Below are 26,063 nucleotides of genomic sequence, written 5' to 3' on the forward strand. Positions count from 1 at the left end.
ACAAATCTTTTTCTGGATAAATATTTAACGGTCTCCTTCTCCAACTTTCCATCACATGTTATCGTGTATTGTCCATTAATATAGGATTGAATGGGCAGGTCAACAACTTGAAACAAAATGGCGTTGTTCACGTTCGCGAAGAATATTAGCACGTGCTTTGAATGTGTATAAATATGTGTACGCAACTGATTTTTTATCATGACCTTCAGGGCTCAGCCAACAGATCTGTAAAGTCCACTCGTCGTATTGATTTTAGTATTTTCCGAAAAAGACCACTTGGGTGAATGAACATAGTGAAAACCCTGTACACTGAGAGTAAAACACACAAGCTTTTTATGTATTGAGTATAATTTCAAAATGTAATGTTTAAGATGAGAAAGATCAGTTTAAAGCAAATTAAGTGCCATAGCATTAATTACAGAGTAATTTCCCTTCTTTACTATCTGCACCAAAACGTTGACAAAATAAATAAAACTTCCATGCTTAGCAAAAGAAGTTCCTGTTTGAACAAAAAAATGATAATAATAACTGCTCTTGTTGTTGTCAGAATATCAGATCAAAGTGCCAAGTTTAGAGAATACAAAAAATATAAATATAACAGTAAATGCAGTTTGCATATAATTAGGCTTCTTTTTTTAATTTTTTTGTGCCCATCCCAGAGGTGCAATATTGTTTCAAGCAAGATGACTGGAAAGAACTGAATTTTTCCTATTTTTATGGTATCAACTGACAACGTATTTGCAGAGAAAATGTCAGTGTTCAAGTTTACCATGGACACACACACACACACACACACACACACACACACACACACACACACACACACACACACACACAGACAACCGAACACCGGATTAAAACATAGACTCACTTTTTTTTTACACACATTTGAGTCAACTATGTTGGTACTGGCATATAACAGATTTCGAGAAGGCCTTTGATCGTGTCGACAGGTCAAGCGTATGGCTTATACTTCCTGCATATGGGTTCATCCCTATCAAGAATGCATAAAGAAATAAATGGATACATCATTAAATTACTGAAGAAAGAAAGAAACAGATATAAGATAAACAAATGTATATACCAAAAAATACATATACCAAAAAATACAATAAGAATGAAATTGAATTTAAAATAGAATTTTAAAAAAACCAAGGAAGCAGAGAGAGATGAAGAAATGAAATAAAAAGTAGGAAAAAACAAACGTATAGATTGTGACAATAATAACAATAGATAAATAAATGAATAAGAAAATATATGTAAACGCACGCACGCACGCACGCACACACACACACACACACACACACACACACACACACACACACACACGCACAACAGATGCAGTTTCACAGAGATGAAATCATAAACAAAAGTGCGCAGGCCCATCACCACAGATAAAAACACACGAGCACCGATACATAAATACACACACTCCCTATTTTCCCACATTGCCCCTACCCTCCTCCCCTCACACACACACACACACACACACACGCACACACACACACACACATGTCCACACACACACACACACACACACACACACACACACACACATGTCCACACACACACATACACACACACACACACATACACACACACACACACACACACGTACACACACACACACACACACACACACACACACACACACACACACACACACACACACAAGTCATTGTATACAATCATAAATAGTACACAATCAAAAATACAACCTACAAATTCTGAAACTCTCAAACTCACTCACCCACTGATAGTCATTTTAGTTCACACTGGAAAGGGACAAACTGTTAAGAATTATTCAGGAGGGGAAAAGGTGGTTCTGCAGACTGAAGTTGAAAGACTGCAGCAAAGATGAGTGACGGAGAAGCTGAGGAAGTTGATTCCAAAGAAAGGGGGCTTGGAATGAAAAACTGTCTTGGCCATACATTTTGGTGCGAATTGGGGGAATCCTAAGCAGGCGGGTGTCAGAAGAAGAGCGGAGTGGGCATGAAGGTATGTAAGGAAGAATGAGATCAGAAAGATACTGTGGACCAGTAGCCTCGATGGACTTGACACAAAGAGAGACTACTTTATGAATGAATCTTTCTTGTACTGGGAGCCAGTGTAAAGCATGAAGGAGAGGAGAGACGTGATCAAATTTAGAGGAATGTAAGACAAGATGAGCAGCATGGTTCTCGACTTTCTGGTCTGGCAATGAGGTAGCTGGGTTAAACAAGAAGAAAGGAATTACAATAATCCAGGCAGGATAGCACAAAGATACAGAGGAGAGTTTTGGTGGCATCTTCAGTCAGGAGATGATAAATGGATGCAGTTCTGAGAATTGCAGAGTAATACAATTTGCATAATTATATTTGCAACATTCTGCTGGTAGGAAAGAGATTGGTCGAGTATGACACCAAGATCATGGACCAAAGAGGAATGGCCGTGCCACTGAGGGAGACTTAGGACTTAGGAAGGAAGAGAGACCGAGTAGCACAGTCTTTGTGGGATGATAATCATGATTTCACTTTTATCCTCATTTAATTTTGGCTTGTTTTTATTCATCCATGTCTTCAGATTGGAGATGCAGGCCTGAGTAGAGTCAGTGAGAGAGGGAAAGAGAAACGGAGGTCCTGACAGATACAGCTGGTTGTCGTGCAACTTCATATATGCAGTTTCAGATATGAAAGCACAAACAAATGTGCACAGGCCCAACACTACACATAAAAGCACACGAGCCCGGACAAATAAACACACACACACACACACTCCATTTCCCACATGACTTGTGGGCCCCCCCCCTCCCCTCCCCGCCCTCCCCCTCTCCAAACACACACACATGCCTACGTATCAAAGCTTCCACAGCACACACACGCACGCACTCAAGCACGCACTCACATGCACCCATACCCCCCCTTACACATACACACATATATACATTCCCGCACATTCCAATAACTTGTAGCTCCCACATGACCCAAAATACAGACGTGCATACACACACCCCACCCCCTACACACACACACACACACACACACACACACACACACACACATTGCAGCCCCACAACACCCACACTCCTACACCCACACGCCCCCACCCTTGCATCCATAACCACCCACACCCACACCCACATCCACACCCACCCACACAGCCACCCACCACTGACCAGAAAAGATGTATGAATGTCTTCAGTGACTGGACCATGAGGACACCTTGACAGAGGACGATGATACCAGGCACCTGAGGAGGCCAGCTGAAGAGAAGTTGCGTAGACATCTTTGTCTTTCTTTCTATCTGTCTGTCTGTCTCTCTGTGTTTCTGTCTGTCTGTCCCCCCTTTGAGAGTGGGTGGCATGAGTGTGGTTTGCACTAGTTGAGCATGATGTTGAGCATGATGTTGAGCATGATGTTGAGACCCTAACCCTTCTACTAATACACTAACACAGCACAGAGTGGTTGAGCTGAGTGCGGTTGAGCGCAGTGTCTGCGTTTGTGATGATGGAGAATAAACAAGTAACTGGCCGAACGTCGGGAGTGTTTTGTAGTTTCTGACAGGTCAAGGACTTATTACACCAGCCCAGCGACTCCATCCCAGAAACCAGGAATTGTCATCACCAGGACATCAAATAGCCACTGATTAGGTAGGAGGTGAAGTGCTTCACTCACATAATCACTGGTGGTGGTGGTTGGTGGTAGTGGGGTTCTGGGGTGGTAGTAGTGGTGAGTGGTGGTGGCAGTGTGTGGTGACAGGAAGAGGCAGTGGAGGGTTGTGGTGGTGGTGGTGGTGGGAGGGGGGTTGGTGGGTGATGGTGGGGGTGGGTTGGGTGGTGGTGGTGGTGTGGTAGTAGTGAGTGGTGGTAGTAGTGGTTTGCGTTGGTATGGTGGTGGTAGTGGATGGTGGTGGAGACTGGGAGGAGGGGTAGTGGTGGTGAGGCTAAGTAGTGGTGGTGGTGGTGTAGTCTGCAGTGGTGTTGGCAGTGTGTGGTGGTGAGTAGTGGTGCTAGCAGTATGGTGGTGAGTAGTGGCTGTGGTGGTGAGGGTGAGTCATGGCATTGGTGGTGAGTAGTGGTGTTGGCAGTGTGTGGTGGTGAGTAGTGAGCAGTGGTAGCAGTGTGTAGTGGTGAGTAGTGGTGGTGGCTGTGGCAGTGTGTGGTGGTGAGTAGTGGTGGTAGTGGTGGTGTGTGGTGGTGAATAGTAGTGCCAGTGTGTGGTGGTTAGTAGTGAGTAGTGGTGAGTGGTAGCAGTATGGAATAGTGGTGGTGGTGAGTAGTGATGTCAGTGTGGTAGTGAGTAGTGGTGGTGGCGGCAGCAGTGCGCAATGGTGAGTTGTTAGTAATGGCGTGGCAGTGTGTGGTTGTGAGTAGTGGTGGTGGTGAGTAGTGGTGGCAGTGTGTGTTTGCGAGTAGTGGTAGTGGTGAGTAGTGGTGGTGGCAGTGTTGTGGTTAGTAGTGGTGGTGAGTGATGGCAGTGTGTGGTGGTGGTGATGGTGAGTATTGGTGGCATCAGTGTAAGCTGGTGAGTAGTTAGTAGAGGTGGTGGCTGTGGTAGTGAGTAGTGATGGGAGTAGTGGTGGTGGCTGTGGTAGTGTCTTGTGGTGAGCAGTGGTGGCAGTGTGTGGTGGTGGTGAGTTGTGGTGGTGTCATTGTGTGGTGGTGTCATTATGTGGTGGTGAGTTGTTGGTAGTGGTGTGGCAATGTGTGGTAGTGAGTTGTTGGTAGTGGCATGGCAGTGTGTGGTGGTGAGTACTAGTGGTGGTGAGTAGTAGTGGCAGTGTGTGGTGGTGAGTAGTGGTGGTGAGTGATGGCTTTGTGTGGTGGTGTTGAGTGATAGGGGTTGTGAGTAGTGGTTGCAGTGTGTGGTGGTGAGTGATAGTGTTTGGTTGTGGTGGTGTCAGTGTGCGGTGGGGAGTAGTTAGTAGTGGTGAATAGTGGTGGCAGTGTGTGGTGGTGAGTAGTGGTGGTGTCATTGTGTGGTGGTGAGTAATGGTGGTGGCAGTGTGTGGTGGTGGCAGTGTATGTTGTGGTGAGTTGTGGTGGTGGTGCTGGTGCTAAGTGATGGCAGTGTGTGGTCGTGGTGAGTAGTGATGGAGGTGGTTAGTAGTGTATTTAGTTGGTTGTGGTGGTGGTGGTGAGTGATGGCAGTGTGTGGTGATGAGTAATGGTGGCTGTGAGTAGTAGTGTTGGTGAGCGATGGCAGTGTGTTGTGGTGGTGAGTAGTGAGTAGTGGTAATGTGTGGTGTTGGTGAGTTGTGATGGCAGTGTGTGGTGGGGGTGAGTAGTGGTGGTGGTGGTGTGTAGTGGTTATGGTGAGTAGTGATGGTTGTGTGAGGTTGTGGTGAGTGGTGGTGGTGGTAATTGATGGCAGAGTGTAATGGTGGTGGTCAGTGGTGGTGAGGGTGATTAGTGGTGTGTGGTGGTGTGGGTGAGTAGTGGTATGTGGTGGTGTGGGTGAGTAGTGGTGTGGGTGAGTAGTGGTATGTGGTGGTGTGGGTGAGTAGTGGTATGTGGTGGTGAGAGTGAGTAGTGGTGGTGAGGGTGAGTAGTGGTGTGTGGTGGTGTGGGTGAGTAGTGGTGTGGGTGAGTAGTGGTGTGTGGTGGTGTGGGTGAGTAGTGGTGGTGAGAGTGAGTAGTGGTGGTGAGGGTGAGTAGTGGTGGTGAGGGTGAGTAGTGGTGTGTGGTGGTGTGGGTGAGTAGTGGTGAGGGTGAGTAGTGGTGTGTGGTGGTGAGTAGTAGTGTTGAACAGTGGTGGTGAGTAGTGGTAGTGGTGAGTGATGTCAGTGTGGGTGAGTAGTGAGGGTGGTCAGTGGTGGTGAGGGTGATTAGTGGTGTGGGTGAGTAGTGGTATGTGGTGGTGTGGGTGAGTAGTGGTATGTGGTGGTGAGAGTGAGTAGTGGTGGTGAGGGTGAGTAGTGGTGTGTGGTGGTGTGGGTGAGTAGTGGTGTGGGTGAGTAGTGGTGTGTGGTGGTGTGGGTGAGTAGTGGTGGTGAGAGTGAGTAGTAGTGGTGAGGGTGAGTAGTGGTGTGTGGTGGTGTGGGTGAGTAGTGGTGAGGGTGAGTAGTGGTGTGTGGTGGTGAGTAGTAGTGTTGAACAGTGGTGGTGAGTAGTGGTAGTGGTGAGTGATGTCAGTTTGGGTGAGTAGTGGTGGTGAACAGTAGTGGTGAGTGATGTCGGTGTGGGTGAGTAGTGGTGGTGAGGGTGAGTAGTGGTGGTGAACAGTAGTGGTGAGTGATGTCGGTGTGGGTGAGTAGTGGTGGTGAGGGTGAGTAGTGGTGGTGAACAGCAGTGGTGAGTGATGTTGGTGTGGGTGAGTAGTGGTGGTGAGGGTGAGTAGTGGTGGTGAACAGTAGTGGTGAGTGATGTCGGTGTGGGTGAGTAGTGGTGGTGAGGGTGAGTAGTGGTGGTGAACAGCAGTGGTGAGTGATGTCGGTGTGGGTGAGTAGTGGTGGTGAGAGTGAGTAGTGGTGGTGAGGGTGAGTAGTGGTGTGTGGTGGTGTGGGTGAGTAGTGGTATGTGGTGGTGTGGGTGAGTAGTGGTGAGGGTGAGTAGTGGTGTGTGGTGGTGAGTAGTAGTGTTGAACAGTGGTGGTGAGTAGTGGTGGTGGTGAGTGATGTCAGTTTGGGTGAGTAGTGAGGGTGAGTAGTGGTGGTGAACAGCAGTGGTGAGTGATGGCGGTGTGGGTGAGTAGTGGTGGTGAGGGTGAGTAGTGGTGGTGAACAGTAGTGGTGAGTGATGTCGGTGTGGGTGAGTAGTGGTGGTGAGGGTGAGTAGTGGTGGTGAACAGCAGTGGTGAGTGATGTCGGTGTGGGTGAGTAGTGGTGGTGAGGGTGAGTAGTGGTGGTGAACAGCAGTGGTGAGTGATGTCGGTGTGGGTGAGTAGTGGTGGTGAGGGTGAGTAGTGGTGGTGAACAGCAGTGGTGAGTGATGTCGGTGTGGGTGAGTAGTGGTGGTGAGGGTGAGTAGTGGTGGTGAACAGCAGTGGTGAGTGATGTCGGTGTGGGTGAGTAGTGGTGGTGAGGGTGAGTAGTGGTGGTGAACAGTAGTGGTGAGTGATGTCGGTGTGGGTGAGTAGTGGTGGTGAGTACCAGTGGCAGTGTTTGGTGCCGAGCAGTGGTGGTGGTGCTGTTTGTGAGTGATAGCAGCAGATAGTGGTGGCAGCAGTGGTGGTGAGTGATGGTTGGGAGATTGTTGGAGCTAGTGGTGGTGGTGGTGGGTGGTGTTAATGGCAGTGGGTGGTAGTTGTGGTAGTGGTAATGATGGGTGGTGGCGGCAGTGGTAGTGATTATTATGTCAATTTCCATGTCCTCAGGAAACAGCACTGCCAGAAGCAGGGTCATCAACAAGGGCAACACCAGGGGGCAGCACCAGGGGTCACCACCAGAGGGATCACCAGGGGCATCTCAAGAGACATCATCAGGGACACCACCAGGGGGCATCAGCAAGGCCACCACCAGAGTGGTATCCCGTAGAAAACCATCAGGGGCCAAGAACACCAGCGACGGCATCCCCAAGAACACCAGCGACGGCATCCCCAAGAACACCAGCGACGGCATCCCCAAGAACACCAGCGACGGCATCCCCAAGAACACCAGCGACGGCATCCCCAAGAACACCAGAAGGGGTACCCCAAGAACACCAGCGACAACATCCCCAAGAACACCAGCGACAGCATCCCCAAGAACACCAGAAGGGGTACCCCAAGAACACCAGCGACAGCATCCCCAAGAACACCAGAAGGGGTTACCCCAAGAACACCAGCGACAGCATCCCCAAGAACACCAGCGACAACATCCCCAAGAACACCAGCGACAGCATCCCCAAGAACACCAGAAGGGGTACCCCAAGAACACCAGCGACAGCATCCCCAAGAACACCAGAAGGGGTTACCCCAAGAACACCAGCGACAGCATCCCCAAGAACACCAGCGACAGCATCCCCAAGAACACTAGCGAGAACATCCCCAAGAACACCAGAAGGGGTACCCCAAGAACACCAGTGACAACATCCCCAAGAACACCAGCGACAACATCCCCAAGAACACCAGCGACAACATCCCCAAGAACACCAGAAGGGGTACCCAAGAACACCAGCGACGGCATCCCCAAGAACACCAGAAGGGGTACCCCAAGAACACCAGACAGGGCATCCCCAAGAACACTAGCAGGGGTACCCCCAAGAACACCAGCAGGGGCATCCCCAAGAACACTAATCAATCAATCAATCAAAAACACTTTATTAATCCACATGGAAACTAAGTCGTGCAATCACAGGCTCGTTGTAAATGAGCAGGAGTACCCCCATGAACACCAGCAGGGTTACCCCCCAAAAACACCAGCAGCGGCCAAGAACACCAGCAGAGAGAACCCACTGAGCTATTTTTCTGTCACAGTATTTTGACTTTTTGTTCTAAAAAAGCAACAACAGTAATAATAAACGCAAAAGAAACCAATAGTAAAGAGAGGTACCTCTCCATTCACAAGGTACACAATTTCAAATCAGTGCTGCTCACGCTACCAATTCAGCTAACACACAGGTAAACAAAAAGGTACATTGGAACTAACCCAGACACTTCCTTGAAAAATGAAGCACCGGGCCTTAACTTATACTGATCATTTGACATGTGCACACAGCAGCAAAGTCAGAAGAAATGTGCAAACACAAATTAGCATGTATTCAAGACTGGCATAGCCTCTTTAACCCTGAACAAGCCACACATAATACATGGACAATACAGAACGAACACATGGTTACCTCGGTGGTTTTTCAACTTCAAATTAGTAAACAATTATGCCAGGACATCAAATGATTAACAAATGAGTGGTAACACTCTCCATTCACAAGGTACACAAGTTAAAGTCAGTGCTGCTTACTATATAGAAACCGGTTGTGGTACTGGCAAGTCAATGTAATGGCCTATCACAGGTACACCACTGCAGATTTTAGAGCAACACACCTCACTGTGATGAGATTTGAAAAAAAAAAAAAATTAGTGCAGTGGAAATGTAGAAGTCAGTGATGACTGAGCATGTTGTGGGATTTATCTTTATTATTATTAAGAAAATTGAAAAGTGTGTTTTGCTTGTTTGCTTTTTTCAAACTACAAAGGAAATCGAGAAGACACCGACAGCTGTGTATGTGGTGATGTGTTGTTGGTGTTTTTTTAATGTGAAGAAAATATAATCATTCATTGATTCACTATGGTTTTCTGTTCTTGTTGTTTTTGCATCACAATATCATTGTTTTTTTTAACACTTAAAGAATAAAACTGGTTGCTGGAAAATCTATGCAATGGCCTATTACTGGTTTGTCATTGCAAGTCTTACAGCAACACACAAAAACCGAGAAAGTTGTGTGTGTGTTTTGTTTGTTTACTTTGTTTTCCATATACATCAAATTTGAAGTAAAATGATAAAACATTGAACTTAGTGACTATGAATGTAGTGATACTATATTTTCTAAGTGAAGAAATTGACATCGGTCATGATGAGAAAGTTGTAAAACACAGAATAAAAGCATCTGAACAGACACCACATAAAACCATTTTCCACAATAAAATCCATTTATGTGACATCAAAACTGAAATTCTGCTATTGAATAAAAAGGTAATGTGTTACACTTTCAGAATAAGATATGTAAAGGAACTTCGAAATAAGAAATCATGTGGTGTATCATGTCATGATAATCTTTTCTTTTCTTTTCTTTTTTTAGGTGGGTTGCATTTTGATTTATGACCAGCCCATGTCTTTTGCGAATAAATAAATCTGATTGATTTCACACAACTTATCTCCATCTGTGTATCTTTTGATACCTGTTGTATGTTTCACGCTAACGTGTTTTGTCTGAAAGAATTTCTTGCCATGCCTTTTGTGAATAAATAAATTTGATTGGTTTCACACAACTTGTCTGTATCTTTTGATACATGTTGTATATTTCACGCTAAAGTGTTTTGTCTGAAAGAATTTCTTGCCATGTCTTTTGTTAAAAAAAAAAAAATTGATTGGCTTCACACAGCATATCTGTGTATCTTTTGATACCTGTTATATGTTTCACGCTTAAGTGTCCTGCCTGAAAAAAATTCTGATTGTCTTTACACATGTCTGTGTCTGTGTATCTTTCAATACCTGTTATTGGTCTCCTGTCTGTTCTCTGTCCTTCAGCATCTAGTTTACAGACAGACGCACAGCAGCCCCTATCCTCTTACACACCCACACACACAAACACACACACATCTGACAACATTATTACACTACATCACAGATTATTTGTACACCTTCCAGTGAAAATACATGCATGCACCTGTGAACACTACTGTGCAAATACATTCACATTGATTATCCGAAGGTGCATATGTGCTGTCTGCTTGAAACATCTCATAAGTTACTGAATAAATGAATATAAGGTAAGTGCTTGCTGAACATTCTTGATTGTGCTATTTCAGCACACACAAAAAAGAAAAAAAGTAAAGACATATCAACGGCACCCCTTCCTGCCACCCTTCCCCCAAAACAAAAACAAAATCGATGAAAAAAAAGTGTATGGTATGGCACACTCAATAAAGAACACACTGGTAACTTTTTTATTTTTATTTTAGCACATAGAAATGATATAGGAAAAACGCCCCCCCACCCCCCTTCACTCCCACAAAACAACAACAACTGACCTTGCCAACACTGATATTTTTCCATGATTGTTTCATCAGCCATTTGTCCTGGCCTGTCCCCAGCATCACCAGCTCCCAATCCAGCACCATCATGGTCCTGCATCATCAGAATCAATGTCTGACTCCAGTAACCCAAGTGTCACTGCAACACTGTGAAGAGTACAATGCCAGCTGCAATGATTCTGCAGGGTGCCACCTGTTCAAATGACAAAAATGCTGTACGTTATGATGAAATTATGAATAATTATTAACATTGATATATAACCTTAATTCAGTCATAACCAGTAGTGAAGCAAAGTATTTACTTTCAATAGCTGCATGCATCTTATTTGCTTGCGCATGTGCAAACACATGCATGCATCCTTGACTGACCCATTTTCCTCATCCAACATCTGTAATGCATTAGAACATGTGTTAAGTATGCATAAGCATTCTCAAAATGCACACAAAGCACACACACACACACACACACACACACACACACACACACAACTTCCATACATGTAAATACAGGTAGGCATGTGAGTGTGCTGACTCTCATGTTTTCCAGAAGAAATTTGGGCGTTGGGTGGAGGAGGGGGAGTGGGGGTGGAGGTGTGGGGTGGAGGAGGGGGAGTGGGGTGGTTGAATGGGGTGGGAGGAGCTGTCGGGTTGGAGGAGAGGAGTGGAGTGGAGTGGAGGAAGGGGGAGGGGGAGTTGAGTGGTGGAGGGTAGAATGGGTGTAGGAAAGTGGAGTTGGCTGGAGGACAGAGGAGTCGGGGTGGAAAGGGGGAGGATAGGGGTGGAGGAGGAATGAGCAGGGTGGGTGAGAGGAGTGGGGATGAAGAAAGAGGAGTGGAGGTGGAGGTGGAGGAGGGTGGTGCGGTGGAGGAGGGAGAAGTGGAAGGGTGGAGTATGCAAGACTGGGATAGAGAATGAAACGAGTGTGGTGGAGGGTAGGGGAGTGGTTCCAGGATTGCCAGTGGGGCGGGAGAGGAGTACCCAAGGCTGGAGATGGGGGGAGTGGGTGGTTGTGGACTCTGGGGGAGGAGGGAGGAGACATGTGGGGGGAGGGAGCAGTGGGTGGAGGTGCTGAAGTGGGGTGGAAGAAAGGGGAGTGGGGGGTGGAAGAGGGGGAGTGGGGTGGTAGAGTGGGGTGGATGAGCTGGTGGTGGAGAGGGAGTGGGGTGGTTTGAGAGGATGTGGATTGGGGTGGTGATGGAGGAGAGTGGAGGGGGGGACTAGGTTGAGGAGTGGAAGTGGGGTGGAGGAAGGGGAGTGGGATGAAGAAGGGAAGAGTGGGGTGGAGGGGGAGTTGGTGGATGAGGGGGGGGGGGGGGGTAAATGGTGTGGGCTGGAGGAGTGAGCTGTTGGGTTGGGAAGGAAGGATGGGGTGGAACAGGAGTGGAGTGGGGTGGAGGTCTAGGGTGGTGGAGGATTGAAAAAAAAAAACATTGTGGGGTGGAGGTCTAGGGTGGTGGAGGATTGAAAAAAAAAACATTGTCGGGTGGAGGTCTAGGGTGGTGGAGGATTGAAAAAAAAACATTGTGGGGTGGAGGTCTAGGGTGGTGGAGGATTGAAAAAAAACATTGTGGGGTGGAGGTCTAGGGTGGTGGAGGATTGGAAAAAAAACATTGTGGGGTGGAGGTCTAGGGTGGTGGAGGATTGAAAAAAAAAAAAACATTGTGGGGTGGAGGTCTAGGGTGGTGGAGGATTGAAAAAAAACATTGTGGGGTGGAGGTCTAGGGTGGTGGAGGATTGGAAAAAAAACATTGTGGGGTGGAGGTCTAGGGTGGTGGAGGATTGGGAAAAAAAACATTGTGGGGTGGAGGTCTAGGGTGGTGGAGGATTGAAAAAAAAAAACATTGTGGGGTGGAGGTCTAGGGTGGTGGAGGATTGAAAAAAAAACAAACATTGTGTTGTGGAGGTCTAGGGTGGTGGAGGATTGAAAAAAAATTGTGGGGTGGAGGTCTAGGGTGGTGGAGGATTGGGAAAAAAAAAAACATTGTGGGGTGGAGGTCTAGGGTGGTGGAGGATTGAAAAAAAAAAAACATTGTGGGGTGGAGGAGTGAGATGGAGGAAGGTGGAGTTCGGTGGTGGAGAGGAGTGGGGTGGAGGAGGGAGGGGGTGAGTGGAGGAAGGTTCAGTTGTGTGTGTTGAGGAGTGGGATGGAGGTGGGGGGCGTGGGGGGGAGGGGGGGCTGAGGGGGGATAGTGTGGGGTGAAGTAGTAAAATGGGAGGAGAGTGGGGTGGTGGAGGTGGAGTGAGGTAGAGGAGGGAGGAGATGGGTGGGGGGAAGGTGAGTGAATTGGAGGAGTAAGTAGAGGGGTGGATGAGAGTTGTTGGCTTGTGTGGTGGAGGAGGGAGAGTGGGGTGGAGGAGAGGGGTGGGTGGGATGGGGAAGTGGAGTGGATCAGAGTGCTGTATGGTGGAAGAGGGGGAAGTGGGGTGGATGAGAGTGGAGTGTGGTGAAAGAGAGGAAATGGGGTGGATGAGAGTGGAGTGTGGTGGAAGAGGGGAAGTGGGGTGAGTGACAGTGCTGTCTGGTGGAAGAGAGGAAATGGGGTGGATGAGAGTGCTGTGTGATGGAAGAGGGGGAAGTGGGGTGGATGAGAGTGCTGTGTGATGGAAGAGGGGGAAGTGGGGTGGATGAGAGTGCTGTGTGATGGAAGAGGGGGAAGTGGGGCGGATGAGAGTGCTGTGTGATGGAAGAGGGGGAAGTGGGGTGGATGAGAGTGCTGTGTGATGGAAGAGGGGGAAGTGGGGTGGATGAGAGTGCTGTGTGGTGGAAGAGGGGGAAGTGGGGTGGATGAGAGTGCTGTGTGGTGGAAGAGGGGAAATGGGGTGGATGAGAGTGGAGTGTGGTGGAAGAGAGGAAATGGGGTGGATGAGAGTGCTGTGTGGTGGAAGAGGGAAGTGGGGTGGGATGAGAGTGCTGTGTGGTGGAAGAGGGGAAGTGGGGTGGATGAGAGTGCTGTGTGGTGGAAGAGGGAAGTGGGGTGGATGAGAGTGGAGTGTGGTGGAAGAGAGGGAAGTGGGGTGGATGAGAGTGGAGTGTGGTGGAAGAGAGGGAAGTGGGGTGGATGAGAGTGCTGTGTGGTGGAAGAGGGGAAAGTGGGGTGGATGAGAGTGCTGTGTGGTGGAAGAGGGGAAGTGGGGTGGGTGAGAGTGGAGTGTGGTGGAAGAGGGGAAATGGGGTGGGTGAGAGTGGAGTGTGGTGGAAGAGAGGGAAGTGGGGTGGGTGAGAGTGGAGTGTGGTGGAAGAGGGGAAGTGGGGTGGGTGACAGTGCTGTGTGGTGGAAGAGGGGAAATGGGGTGGGTGAGAGTGAAGTGTGGTGGAAGAGGGAAGTGGGGTGGATGAGAGTGGAGTGTGGTGGAAGAGGGGAAGTGGGGTGGGTGAGAGTGGAAGTGTGGTGGAAGAGAGGGAAGTGGGGTGGATGAGAGTGCTGTGTGGTGGAAGAGGGGGAAGTGGGGTGGATGAGAGTGCTGTGTGGTGGAAGAGAGGGAAGTGGGGTGGGTGAGAGTGGAGTGTTGTGGAAGAGAGGAAATGGGGTGGGTGAGAGTGCTGTGTGGTGGAAGAGAGGAAATGGGGTGGATGAGAGTGCTGTGTGGTGGAAGAGAGGGAAGTGGGGTGGGTGAGAGTGGAGTGTGGTGGAAGAGAGGAAATGGGGTGGATGAGAGTGGAGTGTGGTGGAAGAGGGGAAGTGGGGTGGGTGACAGTGCTGTCTGGTGGAAGAGGGGAAATGGGGTGGGTGAGAGTGGAGTGTGGTGGAAGAGAGGAAATGGGGTGGATGAGAGTGGAGTGTGGTGGAAGAGAGGAAATGGGGTGGATGAGAGTGGAGTGTGGTGGAAGAGGGGAAGTGGGGTGGGTGAGAGTGCTGTCTGGTGGAAGAGGGGAAATGGGGTGGGTGAGAGTGAAGTGTGGTGGAAGAGAGGAAATGGGGTGGATGAGAGTGCTGTGTGGTGGAAGAGAGGGAAGTGGGGTGGGTGAGAGTGGAGTGTTGTGGAAGAGGGGAAGTGGGGTGGGTGAGAGTGGAGTGTGGTGGAAGAGGGGAAATGGGGTGGATGAGAGTGGAGTGTGGTGGAAGAGGGGAAGTGGGGTAGATAAGAGTGGAAGGTGGTGTAAGAGGGGGAAGTGGGGTGGATGGGAGTGCTGTTTGGTGGAAGAGGGGGAAGTGGGGTGGATGACTGTGCTGTTTGGTGGAAGAGAGGGAAGTGTGATCGATAAGATTCACTTCGTTCGTGAGCTACAACTCCCACTGACGTTCACTGTATGCACAACAAGTGGGCTTTTACGCATGCGACTGTTCAGTTTTTACCCCACCATGAAGGCAGCCATACTCCATTTTCGGAGGTGTGCATGCTGGGTATGTTCTTGTTTCCATAACCCACCAAATGCTGACATGGATGACTCTGAGGATTTTTAACGTGCATATCTGATCTTCTGCTCAGTCAGGCACAAGCAGGTCTGAACATATGTTGACCTGGGAGATCGGAAAATCTCCACCCTTTTCCCACAAGGCGCCATTACCGAGATTCAAACCCGGGACTTTCAGATTGAAAGTCCAACGCTTTAACCACTCGGATATTGCACCCGTCATTCTGCATAATGAAAAGTGATGCTTTATGCATCAGTGAGATGCGCATGTGTGTGGTCGTGCCGCGGCGACGGCGCGCGCCCTGCCTTGAAAACACAAATGTCTTTTTACTCTAAAAGTGTAGCTAGGCAACATTTGCAAATCTAATCATCTTACTGACAGCTAAAATGACTTTTTTTTGTGTGCCTCCATTGAGCATATTACAAAAACAAACAAACAAACAAACAAAAAACAACAACCGATTTTGGAGACAAATATATTTTTTTTTAGGAACATATCTATTTCGTAACTGATCATAATTGGGACATTCCATTCAGTTATAAAATGAAACTCATCCCCAATCACAGACATGTTACAAACCTTACAAAGCGGTAACTCTCATGTATGCCATTGTGTCTCCCTGTTTCCAAACACAGTCATACCCCTGTTTCTATTAAACTTTGTCTGATACAACTCATCCATTTTGAAGAATAAATACCATTTCGATACAAATCAATTAAAGTAATATCAAATATATTTTCCAATAATATATAATTTTCTGTGTTTTATGTCACTGAGCTGGTCCAAAATCGAATTAATCTCATTTTCACTAACACACACACACACACACACACACACACACACACACACACACAGTATTCTTTTTTTTTCTTTTTTCTTTCTTTCCTTCTTTCTTCTTCTTCTTCTTTTTTTTTTTTTTTCTTTTTTTCGAGAAACTGTGTTCTCTTGAAATTCAGTTTACCAGTTCTGTTTCAGTTGGTACACAGTGTTTATTACATTTGATTAACGAAATTATGATTTCATTGGGCAATCGCAGTTGAGTAATATATTTTCCTCTTTTCAAATTCCTTCTTTATAGCGCTTCTGATACATTCATTTTGTACTTTATTGTAGTGATTCCGTCCATATCTTCCCAACACACACACACACACACACACACACACACACACACACACACACACACACACACACACACACACACACACACACACACACACACAAAACACACACACACACACACACACACACACACACACACACACACACACACACACACACACACACACACACACACACACACACACACACACACTGACTTGGGAGACTGAGGGGCGAGACTGAGCGGGCGAGACTACTGATACTGTTCGAACTGACTTGGGAGAAGGGGTGAGAGCGGGCGAGACTACTGATACTGTTCGAACTGACTTGGGAGAAAGGGTAAGAGCGGGCGAGACTACTGATACTGTTCGAACTGACTTGGGAGAAGGGGCAAGAGCGGGCGAGACTACTGATACTGTTCGAACTGACTTGGGAGACTGAGGGGCGAGAGCGGGCGAGACTACTGATACTGTTGGAACTGACATGGGAGACTGAGGGGCGAGAGCGGGCGAGACTACTGATACTGTTCGAACTGACTTGGGAGAAGTTCGAGAGCGGGCGAGACTACTGATACTGTTCGAACTGACATGGGAGAAGGGGCGAGAGCGGGCGAGACTACTGATACTGTTCGAACTGACTTGGGAGAAGGGGCGAGAGCGGGCGAGACTACTCAGATACTGTTCGAACTGACTTGGGAGAAAGGGTAAGAGCGGGCGAGACTACTGATACTGTTCGAACTGACTCAGTTGGGAGAAGGGGTGAGAGCGGGCGAGACTACTGATACTGTTCGAACTGACTTGGGAGAAGGGGTGAGAGCGGGCGAGACTACTGATACTGTTCGAACTGACTTGGGAGAAGTTCGAGAGCGGGCGAGACTACTGATACTGTTCGAACTGACTTGGGACACTGAGGGGCGAGAGCGGGCGAGACTACTGATACTGTTCGAACTGACTTGGGAGAAGTTCGAGAGCGGGCGAGACTACTCAGATACTGTTCGAACTGACCCGGGTTGTGAGAAAGGGCGAGAGCGGGCGAGACTGACTACTGATACTGTTCGAACTGACTTGGGAGAAGGGGTGAGAGCGGGCGAGACTACTGATACTGTTCGAACTGACTTGGGACACTGAGGGGCGAGAGCGGGCGAGACTACTGATACTGTTCGAACTGACTTGGGAGACTGAGGGGCGAGAGCGGGCGAGACTACTGATACTGTTCGAACTGACTTGGGACACTGAGGGGCGAGAGCGGGCGAGACTACTGATACTGTTCGAACTGACTTGGGAGAAGGGGCGAGAGCGGGCGAGACTACTGATACTGTTCGAACTGACTTGGGAGAAAGGGTGAGAGCGGGCGAGACTACTCAGGATACTGTTCGAACTAAGCCACCGTGCTGAGACCCCTTGATCAGTCATCAGTTGGCGGACACAGTACCGTGATTGGCAGATAAGCGTCTTCATTTGACTGTTTTGCTATCTCAGCTGGTGCTCCTTTGTTTTGAAAACTGACAGCAAAGCCGGCGTTTGATCACAGCTGAACGGCCATCAGAACTTATCACTGAAGTTGTTCCGGCCGGGTGTTTCAGTTTCAGGCCATAGAACTTATCACTGAAGTTGTTCCGTTTCAGTTCAGTAGTGGTCAAGTTTCAGTTTCACAACCGTGAACAGGCGTCACCGTAACTGCTTTCGGACAAATCCATATACGTTACACCACATGATCTTCTAGGTGATTCCTGACTGCAGCATGACACGCTTGTCACTGAGGCCTTGAGTGCATGCATATGTATTTGTGTACCTATCAGAGTGGATTTCTTTTTTTTTACATAAATTCAGTTGCCAGACTCGGCCGGGGAACAACACTCTCGTTGCCATGGGTTGTTTTTTTTTCAGTGTGCCACGGAAGTACGTGCAGTGCACACGGGACCTCGGTTTATCGGCGTCTCATCCGAAAGACTAGACGCTCAGTTTGATTTTCCAGCTAAACTTGGGAGACTCGGAAAGGGCGAGAGCGGGATTCGAACCAACACCCTCACGGACTCTCTGGCTTTATTGGCAGCTGAGTGTCTTGACTTGAACCAGTTGTCCCTGATTGAACCTACATGGACTCTCCGCAGCCTGGTGTCGGACTTCTATAGCGGCAGTACCGTCATTGTCGTCGTCATCACCACTCACCACCACCACCACCACCATCATCATCATCATCATCAGCCATCACTGATCATCCTTCGTCATCAAGGCCGGTCTGCGGGGGAGGGGGGGGGAGGGGCTTCGGGGGGAGGGGGGGGGGAAGAGTCCGTGAGGGTGTGGGTTCGAATCCCGCTTTTGCCCATTCTCCCAAGTTTGGAAAATCAAACTGAGCGTCTAGTCTTTCGGTCAGTTGTATTGTCACAGTATTGTATTGTACTGACTGCATTCAACGGTAATGACTCTTTTGTCACAGCAGATTATCTGTGTGGAATTCAGGATGCTGTCCTCAGGGAGAGTGTCAGTGTCGCAACTCGTACAGCACTGAGCACACAACAGGTTTATTTCTTCTAAGGTAATTGAATTACCTTCTCCACTAAGGATAACGAAAAGAAAAAAGGTGACAGTGTCAAGTGAGAAAATGTATTGCATTGTATGACGGGCGCAATAGCCGAATGGTTAGAGCGTTGGACTTTCAGTCTGAGGGTCCTGGGTTCGAATCTCGGTAACGGTGCCTGGTGGGTAAGGGGTGGCCGAGATTTTCTCGATCTCCCAGGTCAACATGTGTGCAGACCTGCTAGTGCCTGAACCCCCTTCGTGTGTATACGCACGTAGAAGATCAAATACGCACGTTAAAGATCCTGCCAGTGTAATACATGTCAGCGTTCGGTGGGTTATGGAAACAAGAATATACCCAGCATGCACACCCCCGAAAGCGGAGTATGGCTGCGAGAAGGAAATTAAAGTCACTGTCGTCACCTTGGTCTTCACTGAACCTGGTCACAGGGAAATAAAGTTTAAAAAAAAAAAAAAAAGAAATTCAAATTGTGACAATTCAATTTTCAGTTTCTTTCAACAGTCTATTTTAGTTTGTGTGGCCTTTTTTTTTTTTCTTTTTTTTTTTTTTTTCTTAATGGTGGATAGTAACTGTTTTTGTTTTGTGTTGTGATCATTCAATTTTCAGCGATCCTTGACAAGACCTACATTTTCAGTTGACCCGATTGTTTTAGTTTTGTGTGACCTTTCTTTAGTGGGGGTAGTACCTTTTCTTCTTCTTCTTCTTTTCTGACTTTTTTGAATGGGAGCAGTACCTATTTTATTTGTGAGAATCCGATTATTTTCGTTCACTTCAATTTTCTTTCTGTTTAATTTCATTCGTTTATTATTTACCTCACAAGGATTGATCTCGTCCGTTTCCGTCAATTATGCAGAGTTAAATCAGTTTAGTTCATTTCTTTATTCTGTCTGTCTACTTTTATTCAATTACTCAGTCAAGTTGTTTATTTCTTTTAAAAGAATGTATATCTACTTTGAAAATTGTTTGCGGCAGCCAAGTCAATGGACAATTTGCCAGAGAATATTCATGCAAAACAAACAATAGAAACGGGTAGCCTAGGCTGGCCAGATTTGACCCTGGGGTAAAAATAAAGGGGGTACGAATGGGCCGCTACACCGGGCACGTACGTCGGTCGGCGAGAAGACCGTGAGGGTCAGGATTTAAGACGTCATTATTAAAGCCTCCGTCCTCCTCGACGAATAGAACGCCTATTAGACAAACTGCTTGACTTTAATAAAGATGGAAATTCCACCTGGAATATATATAGAACCCACAGGCACCATCCTTCAAACAGATCGATGACAGATCTAGATCAGTCGCCGCCGGCCGTAAACAATAACTTAATGATAATAATAATGTTCATTTATATAATGCCCTTTCTATCGGTTCACACGTGTTAAAAAGCTGCGTTGTATTGTACGCGTATTGTATTGTATTGCACCCTTGACTATGTCCTCTCCAGCATGCGCAAAATAACAGTTCACTGTTGTATTGTATTGTATTGTATTGTATTGTATTGTATTGTATTGCACCCTCAGCACCCACGACTATGTCGTCTCCAGCTTGCGCAGAATCACAGGTCAGTGTTGTATTGTATTGCCGGTATTGTATTGTCACAGTATTGTAATGACTCTTTTGTCACAGCAGATTATCTGTGTGGAATTCGGGCTGCTGTCCCCAGGGAGAGTGTCAGTGTCGCAACTCGTACAGCACTGAGCACACAACAGGTTTATTTCTTCTAAATGTTTTTTTTTTTTTTTTTTTTTCCCCCTTTGGCGGCCTACAGCTGTATTGATTGTTTTCTCGTTATCAAAGTGGATTTTTACAGATTTTTGCCAGGGACAACCCTTTTGTTGCCGCGGTGGGTTACATATGATTACTGACTGGAGCGCACGCCACACACACACAGTTTATCAGTCACGCGTCTTATCCGAAATGAACAGCTGTCTCCAATGGCTGGCCACGTCCATGGGGCTAGCGGAGGGGGAGGAAATACTGCCGGCGATCCCCCCCGCGCACAGATTCTCTCCCCTCCTAGGTGGACGCGGTTGAGAAAGGGAGACACATGAACATACCACCAGAAGCAAGACTGTGTTATCTTTGTGACACGAATCGAGTGGGACTGAGACGAATACCATACCACCTTGTCATAGAATGTCCTGCAATTCAAAATCTCCGCAGTCAGTATTTACCTAAGTCAGTATTACAGAACACGTCCCAACTTCCACAAATATGCAACATTAATGTCTATTAGCAGTAAGAAAAAGTTGCTAAATTTTACTGAATTCATTAAAGAAAGTTTTAATGTGTTTCGCTAGGAGTCAGTCTCAGCCTGGATTCTTTACCACTTATGCCTTAACTGTAGGCTACTTGTTGAATAGGAATTAGAATAATGACATGTGTTAATCTTGACACTGCATCCTGTATCATGTATATCCACTGATTTGTAATTGTATGATTATATTTTTCATTTGTCTTTTTCTCTCCTGTTTATATCAAACCAATTCCAGTATTACTGGCAAATGGGTGCTAAAATAACAAATTATTGTGGGGTTGTTTTTTTTTTTTGTTACACCAGTCATTGCGGTTATTGCTATGCTCCAGCTAACACCACACTGAGTTCCCAGTTCAGGCTAAAACTAACCAGATACAGAGCCAAACATGTCACTTCATTCACAATTATTGTAAATCTAAATTGTGATCTGTGCATTCGTCTATCAGTGGAGTATCGCTTTCGCTATTCTTATTGCATTGTATCAGACTGATGATTACATTTGGCATTTTATTTTATGTCATTTTATTTTTTCCACTCTTCCTCAGTGGCCGTCATCCTGTTATTGTCATCATGTTTCCTTGTTTCTCTATGACTCAAAAGAGTTAATGGGAATAAACTCATTGTCATTGTCAGTTTCAGTTTCAGTAGCTCAAGGAGGCGTCACTGCGTTCGGACAAATCCATATACACTACACCACATCTGCCAAGCAGATGCCTGACCAGCAGCGTAACCCAACGCGCTCAGTCAGGTCTTGAGAAAAAATGTAAAAAGGTTGCCAACAGCACCCGGTGTTCCCAGGCGGTCACCCATCAAGTACTAACCGGGCCCGACGTTGCTTAACTTCGGTGATCGGACGAGAACCGGTGTTTTCAACGTGGTATGGCCGTTGGCAATTTCAAAGGCACCAGATTACCACACACACAACGCCAATAAAGCCCGAACAAACTGCCTCTCATCAACACACTGATGATGTGTGTATGCGGGCCCGGGGGGACTGTGTGTGTGGATGGAGCTGGTCTGCTCGACCGCCGGGCTGACAAGCATTAAACTCCGTGAAGCTGTTTAGTTGGTTTACTGACAAGAATCATCATAAACCAAGAAATTTGAATTATTTCTTTGAAGACGTTTGAAGCTGTTTTTATTTATTTATTTACAATTTTTGCTATTTTATTTTACTTTTTTTTTTCATGTTTTTTTTCTCATGGCCTGACTAAGCGCGTTGGGTTTCGCTGCTGGTCAGGCATCTGCTTGGCAGATGTGGTGTAGCGTATATGGATTTGACCGAACGCAGTGACGCCTCCTTGAGCTACTGATACTGATACTGATGCTGTTCAGTACAGAGGTAATTATTTGACTCCTGCTGGGGAGCATGGCACTGGGGTGAATATCAGTAATAAATAGGTCTGCACGCATTTCACTATACGGACTTGCAAATCAAATACAAATTGAATACATTCGTTAGCACTAAGCAGAAAGTCCAACATAACACGCCGGCAACTGATCATGCAGCTGGTAAAAATGAAACAAAGAGAAAGAAACTAGAACGGACTGCGTGACTCGACAATCTTTCTGCCAGTCTTTCCGAGTTTTCCTTTAAAAATCAGCCGCGCCATGCGTACATACGTACTCGACCCTTTTTGACTCACTTGTGTAAACAAAGTGAGTCTATGTTTTAACCCGGTGTTCGGTTGTCTCTGTGTGTGTGTGTGTGTGTGTGGTAAACTTTAACATTGACATTTTCTCTGCAAATACTTTGTCAGTTGACACCAAATTAGGCATAAAAATAGGAAACATTCAGTTCTTTCCACTCATCTTGTTTAAAACAATATAGCACCTCTGGGATGGGCGCAAAAAAATAAAAAATGAAGCCTAATTATATGCAAACTGCATTTACTGTTATATTTTTTGTATTCTCTAAACTTGGCACTTTGATCTGATATTCTGACCCAACAACAAGAGCAGTCATTATTATCATTTTTTGTTCAAACAGGAACTTCTTTTGCTAAGCACGGAAGTTTTATTTATTTGCAAACGTTTTGGTGCAGATAGTAAAAAAGGGAAATTACTTTGTAATTAATGCTAGGGGAGTTAATTTGCTTTAAACTGATATTTCCAATCTTAAACATTACATTTTGAAATTATAATCAATACATAAAAAACTTGGATTTTTTTTTTTTTTAAGTGTATCACAAGTGAGTCTTGAAGGCCTTGCCTCTCTTGTTTAAGTTGTTTGAATATGTGGGAAAACAACAACTGACAAAAAAAAAATAAATAAATAAAAGACCTAAAAACCACCTCGTTTCTGTGTGTGTGTGTGTGTGTGTGTGTGTGTGTGTGTGTGTGTGTGTGTGTGTGTGAAGTTTACGACCACGTGAATGGTCCACTGTGTGCTGCCAGTGAATCAGATTTTCGATACACGACTGACTCGACGCTTCAGTGCCGGCTATTCATATGGTGGTGGAATACACCAGTCAGTTTAAGATTGCCGATTTTTTTTTCCCCTTCTTCTTCTGATCATTTTTTTTCGTATATTGGATAAAGTCTGATGTTATATCCAGTGTACATGCCTAATGCGTACCCGGCTGTAATACTGAGGTTTTTTGTTTGTTTGTTTTTTTGTTTTCCCAATCGCTGCCTGGAGAAAGATATACCTACATCGCACAAAAACTCAGACGGCAACGCCGGTGTGTTTAGTTGTTAAATTTGTTTGTTTTTCAAACTGTTACTCTTCTTCTTCTTCTTCCTTTCGACAGATCCCCAGGGTGAAATGTTGACCGGCACCGGCATTGTTTCGCTGGGCGGTGGATGCCAGTGCCGGTTTTCGAGCCAGAAAACTCAGTGAAAACAAAAATTAGTAAACTGAAACCACAAAAAAAACGTCAACAGAACTTCAAGAGATGGTGAGAGACTGGAGAACTGAAAGAGAACTGAAAGGTCCTTGACTGACACAGAAACGAGCAATAAAGTAACCCGGACTTGTCGAGGTTTGGGACATCGAAGGGAGGGAGGGGGGCGGTGCAAGGGGGCGTGGGGGGTGGGGGGTAGGGTTTTTGGGTGAATCATATAAATTGTGATTGACAATGTATCTCAGTCGCATCTTTTAGTACTTGATGTCAATACTCCACATAAATGCTTAGACATCACATTTTTTTGTGAATGTGTTCTTAGTACTTGATATATATCTTTGAAAATGTGAGTAATGATATGTACCAGTAGTGGGGTAGGTGGGTCACTGAGGGGCCAGCTAGTGCCGGGGTCAGCACTGAGATTAATTGACACCTTAGTCATCGAGGACTATAACTCGACGTTTATGTAAATCCTATAGGTTGCCGGATTTAACAACTGTGGTTGCAGACAGTGAATTTTCAATCAAAGTAACGATTGATCAATTCGGCACAGGAAAAAAAAAAAAAATGCTTGCGCGTATGTTCCTGGCCTGTCTCTGAACGAATAACATGTCAAGACCCCCGGCCGGGGATGGGGCATCGACGTGACATGAGTCTCGGGTTTCAGTGGCCGGGGCAGGGCGACTTCAGTTTACCCGAGTCACTGACTGACGACTCGGAACCGGCAGGCTGGTGGGTAGAAGGTACAGCCTGATGTCCCCGGCGGCGCCGCTCTACACGGCCGGGGGACAGCCGGTCCTGTCAAAGGTTTGCGTGGTCGGGGGCCGACCGCTTTCAAGCTCATTGCGGCGGCTCGGCTGGTGCTATTAGTGGACTCCACTAACCGGGTGTGGCCCGGTACCTCAGTTTCAGTTGCAACTGGTCCCCATACTGGTCTTGAACTGAAAAGCATGAACAACCTGGCTCTCCTCACTGTCAGTCGGAGTCTGAGTGAGTCCAACGGGGGTTCCAGGCTTTCTCGCCGGTACAGTGCTTGCACTAAGCATAGCAGACACTAGATGAGATCAGTATTCAGGTGTCTGTGCACTGAGTAACCCGGCTCCGCAGTCGGTGGAGCTGGTTGTCCAGGCTCTGCGGTATCACTGTGATCGATTGGGCAGTTCCGTTCGGTTGTGACTGAGTCCCGGCGACTGGCTGCCAGTTCAGTCGTAGTCAGACCCGGCCGTCTGCACTGATTAATTTTCCCCGGCGGCAGTGGTATTGTCACACTGCGCCATCACACAAACCCGTCCGGCAGTCAAACATCGCGGCCGCCGCGCCGGCGGTTTCTCTCCTGGCATCATCTCGGCAGCCGGTGCAGTTACTGTTGTCACTGAATGAGTTCGGGCTTTTCGTCGTCCTCAGTGTTGTCACGGTTTCACTGGTTCAGTCGGCTATCAACTCAGAAATCTTAGTATCAGTGCATCAATAACACACACACACACACACAACACTGACACACACACACACACACACACACATATATATATATATATATATATATATATATATGGTATATATGCATTTATATATGATATATGTGTATATATACATATATATAGTAGTGTGTGTTGTGTGTGTGTGTGTTGTTTCCGTCCCTGAGCTTTTGGCCTGTTTCAGTGTTATTCATTGGTACGTTTCATATCGTTTTTGGGTTTAAGTTAAATCCGTATGGCACGTGCCCTTATGCAAATGAGGTAGAAACCGGCTGGAACCAACTCTTGTTTGATCCGATTCGCGTACTGATGATTTTTTTCACTGACTCACAGTGTGTATTTTTTCATCAGTTCTGACTCCAGATAAAGTGAGATCCTCCGTGACAAATAAAACAGGATGTCTTTCGAGGTGTTTTCCTGCAGATTTTAGAACCAGACCACGCGGACGAGCCTGCTGGTGTGCCAAATTTAGACCACAATTCCCGACTATTTTTGCCGAGCCGTCACATGTTTTCAATCGTGACACTGAGCCGAATGGGATGTCTGCGGCGAGGCGGCCGTCGGAATGATTTTCCGATCTTTGCCGAGTGCGTGTGATATTATGAAACACGTGAGCCAACATGTGAAAAGAACTAACAATCATATCCATAAGTGGGAGTGGAAAACCTCTTTGTGTGCATTGTTGCTGCTATTACAATTTGTAGAATTATTTCGAAATTCTACGACGCACAACTGCACGGAATATGGTGATTTTGGAGAATATCGGCATTTGTTTGGATGAGAACGTGAGCGTTCGGACACATCAAGGGACGTAACTCGGCAAGCTTCGGTTGACAACAGTGTGAACAACA

At 46.7% G+C, this 26,063-nt stretch overlaps 1 protein-coding gene and 1 non-coding gene across 2 annotated transcripts in view; one reads left to right on the forward strand and one right to left on the reverse strand.

Annotated features, from left to right (window-relative positions):
- Positions 1–19,275, forward strand: part of LOC143301991 (period circadian protein-like) — a 59,942-nt gene extending 40,667 nt beyond the window's left edge. The window contains exons 15-18 of the mRNA XM_076616474.1: positions 7,293–7,441; positions 7,853–7,961; positions 18,152–18,235; positions 19,244–19,275. Of these exons, the coding sequence (XP_076472589.1) occupies positions 7,293–7,441; positions 7,853–7,961; positions 18,152–18,235; positions 19,244–19,275 (374 nt within the window). The remainder of the gene's footprint in view (positions 1–7,292; positions 7,442–7,852; positions 7,962–18,151; positions 18,236–19,243) is intronic.
- Positions 19,276–21,664: 2,389 nt separating this feature from the next.
- Positions 21,665–21,782, reverse strand: LOC143302156 (5S ribosomal RNA). The gene has a single exon (XR_013057897.1). It is a non-coding gene; the product is annotated as a 5S ribosomal RNA (ribosomal RNA).
- Between the last annotated feature and the right edge of the window lie 4,281 nt (positions 21,783–26,063).

Source organism: Babylonia areolata, chromosome 28, assembly GCF_041734735.1.
Source record: "Babylonia areolata isolate BAREFJ2019XMU chromosome 28, ASM4173473v1, whole genome shotgun sequence".
NCBI classification, from domain to species: Eukaryota; Metazoa; Mollusca; class Gastropoda; order Neogastropoda; family Buccinidae; genus Babylonia; species Babylonia areolata.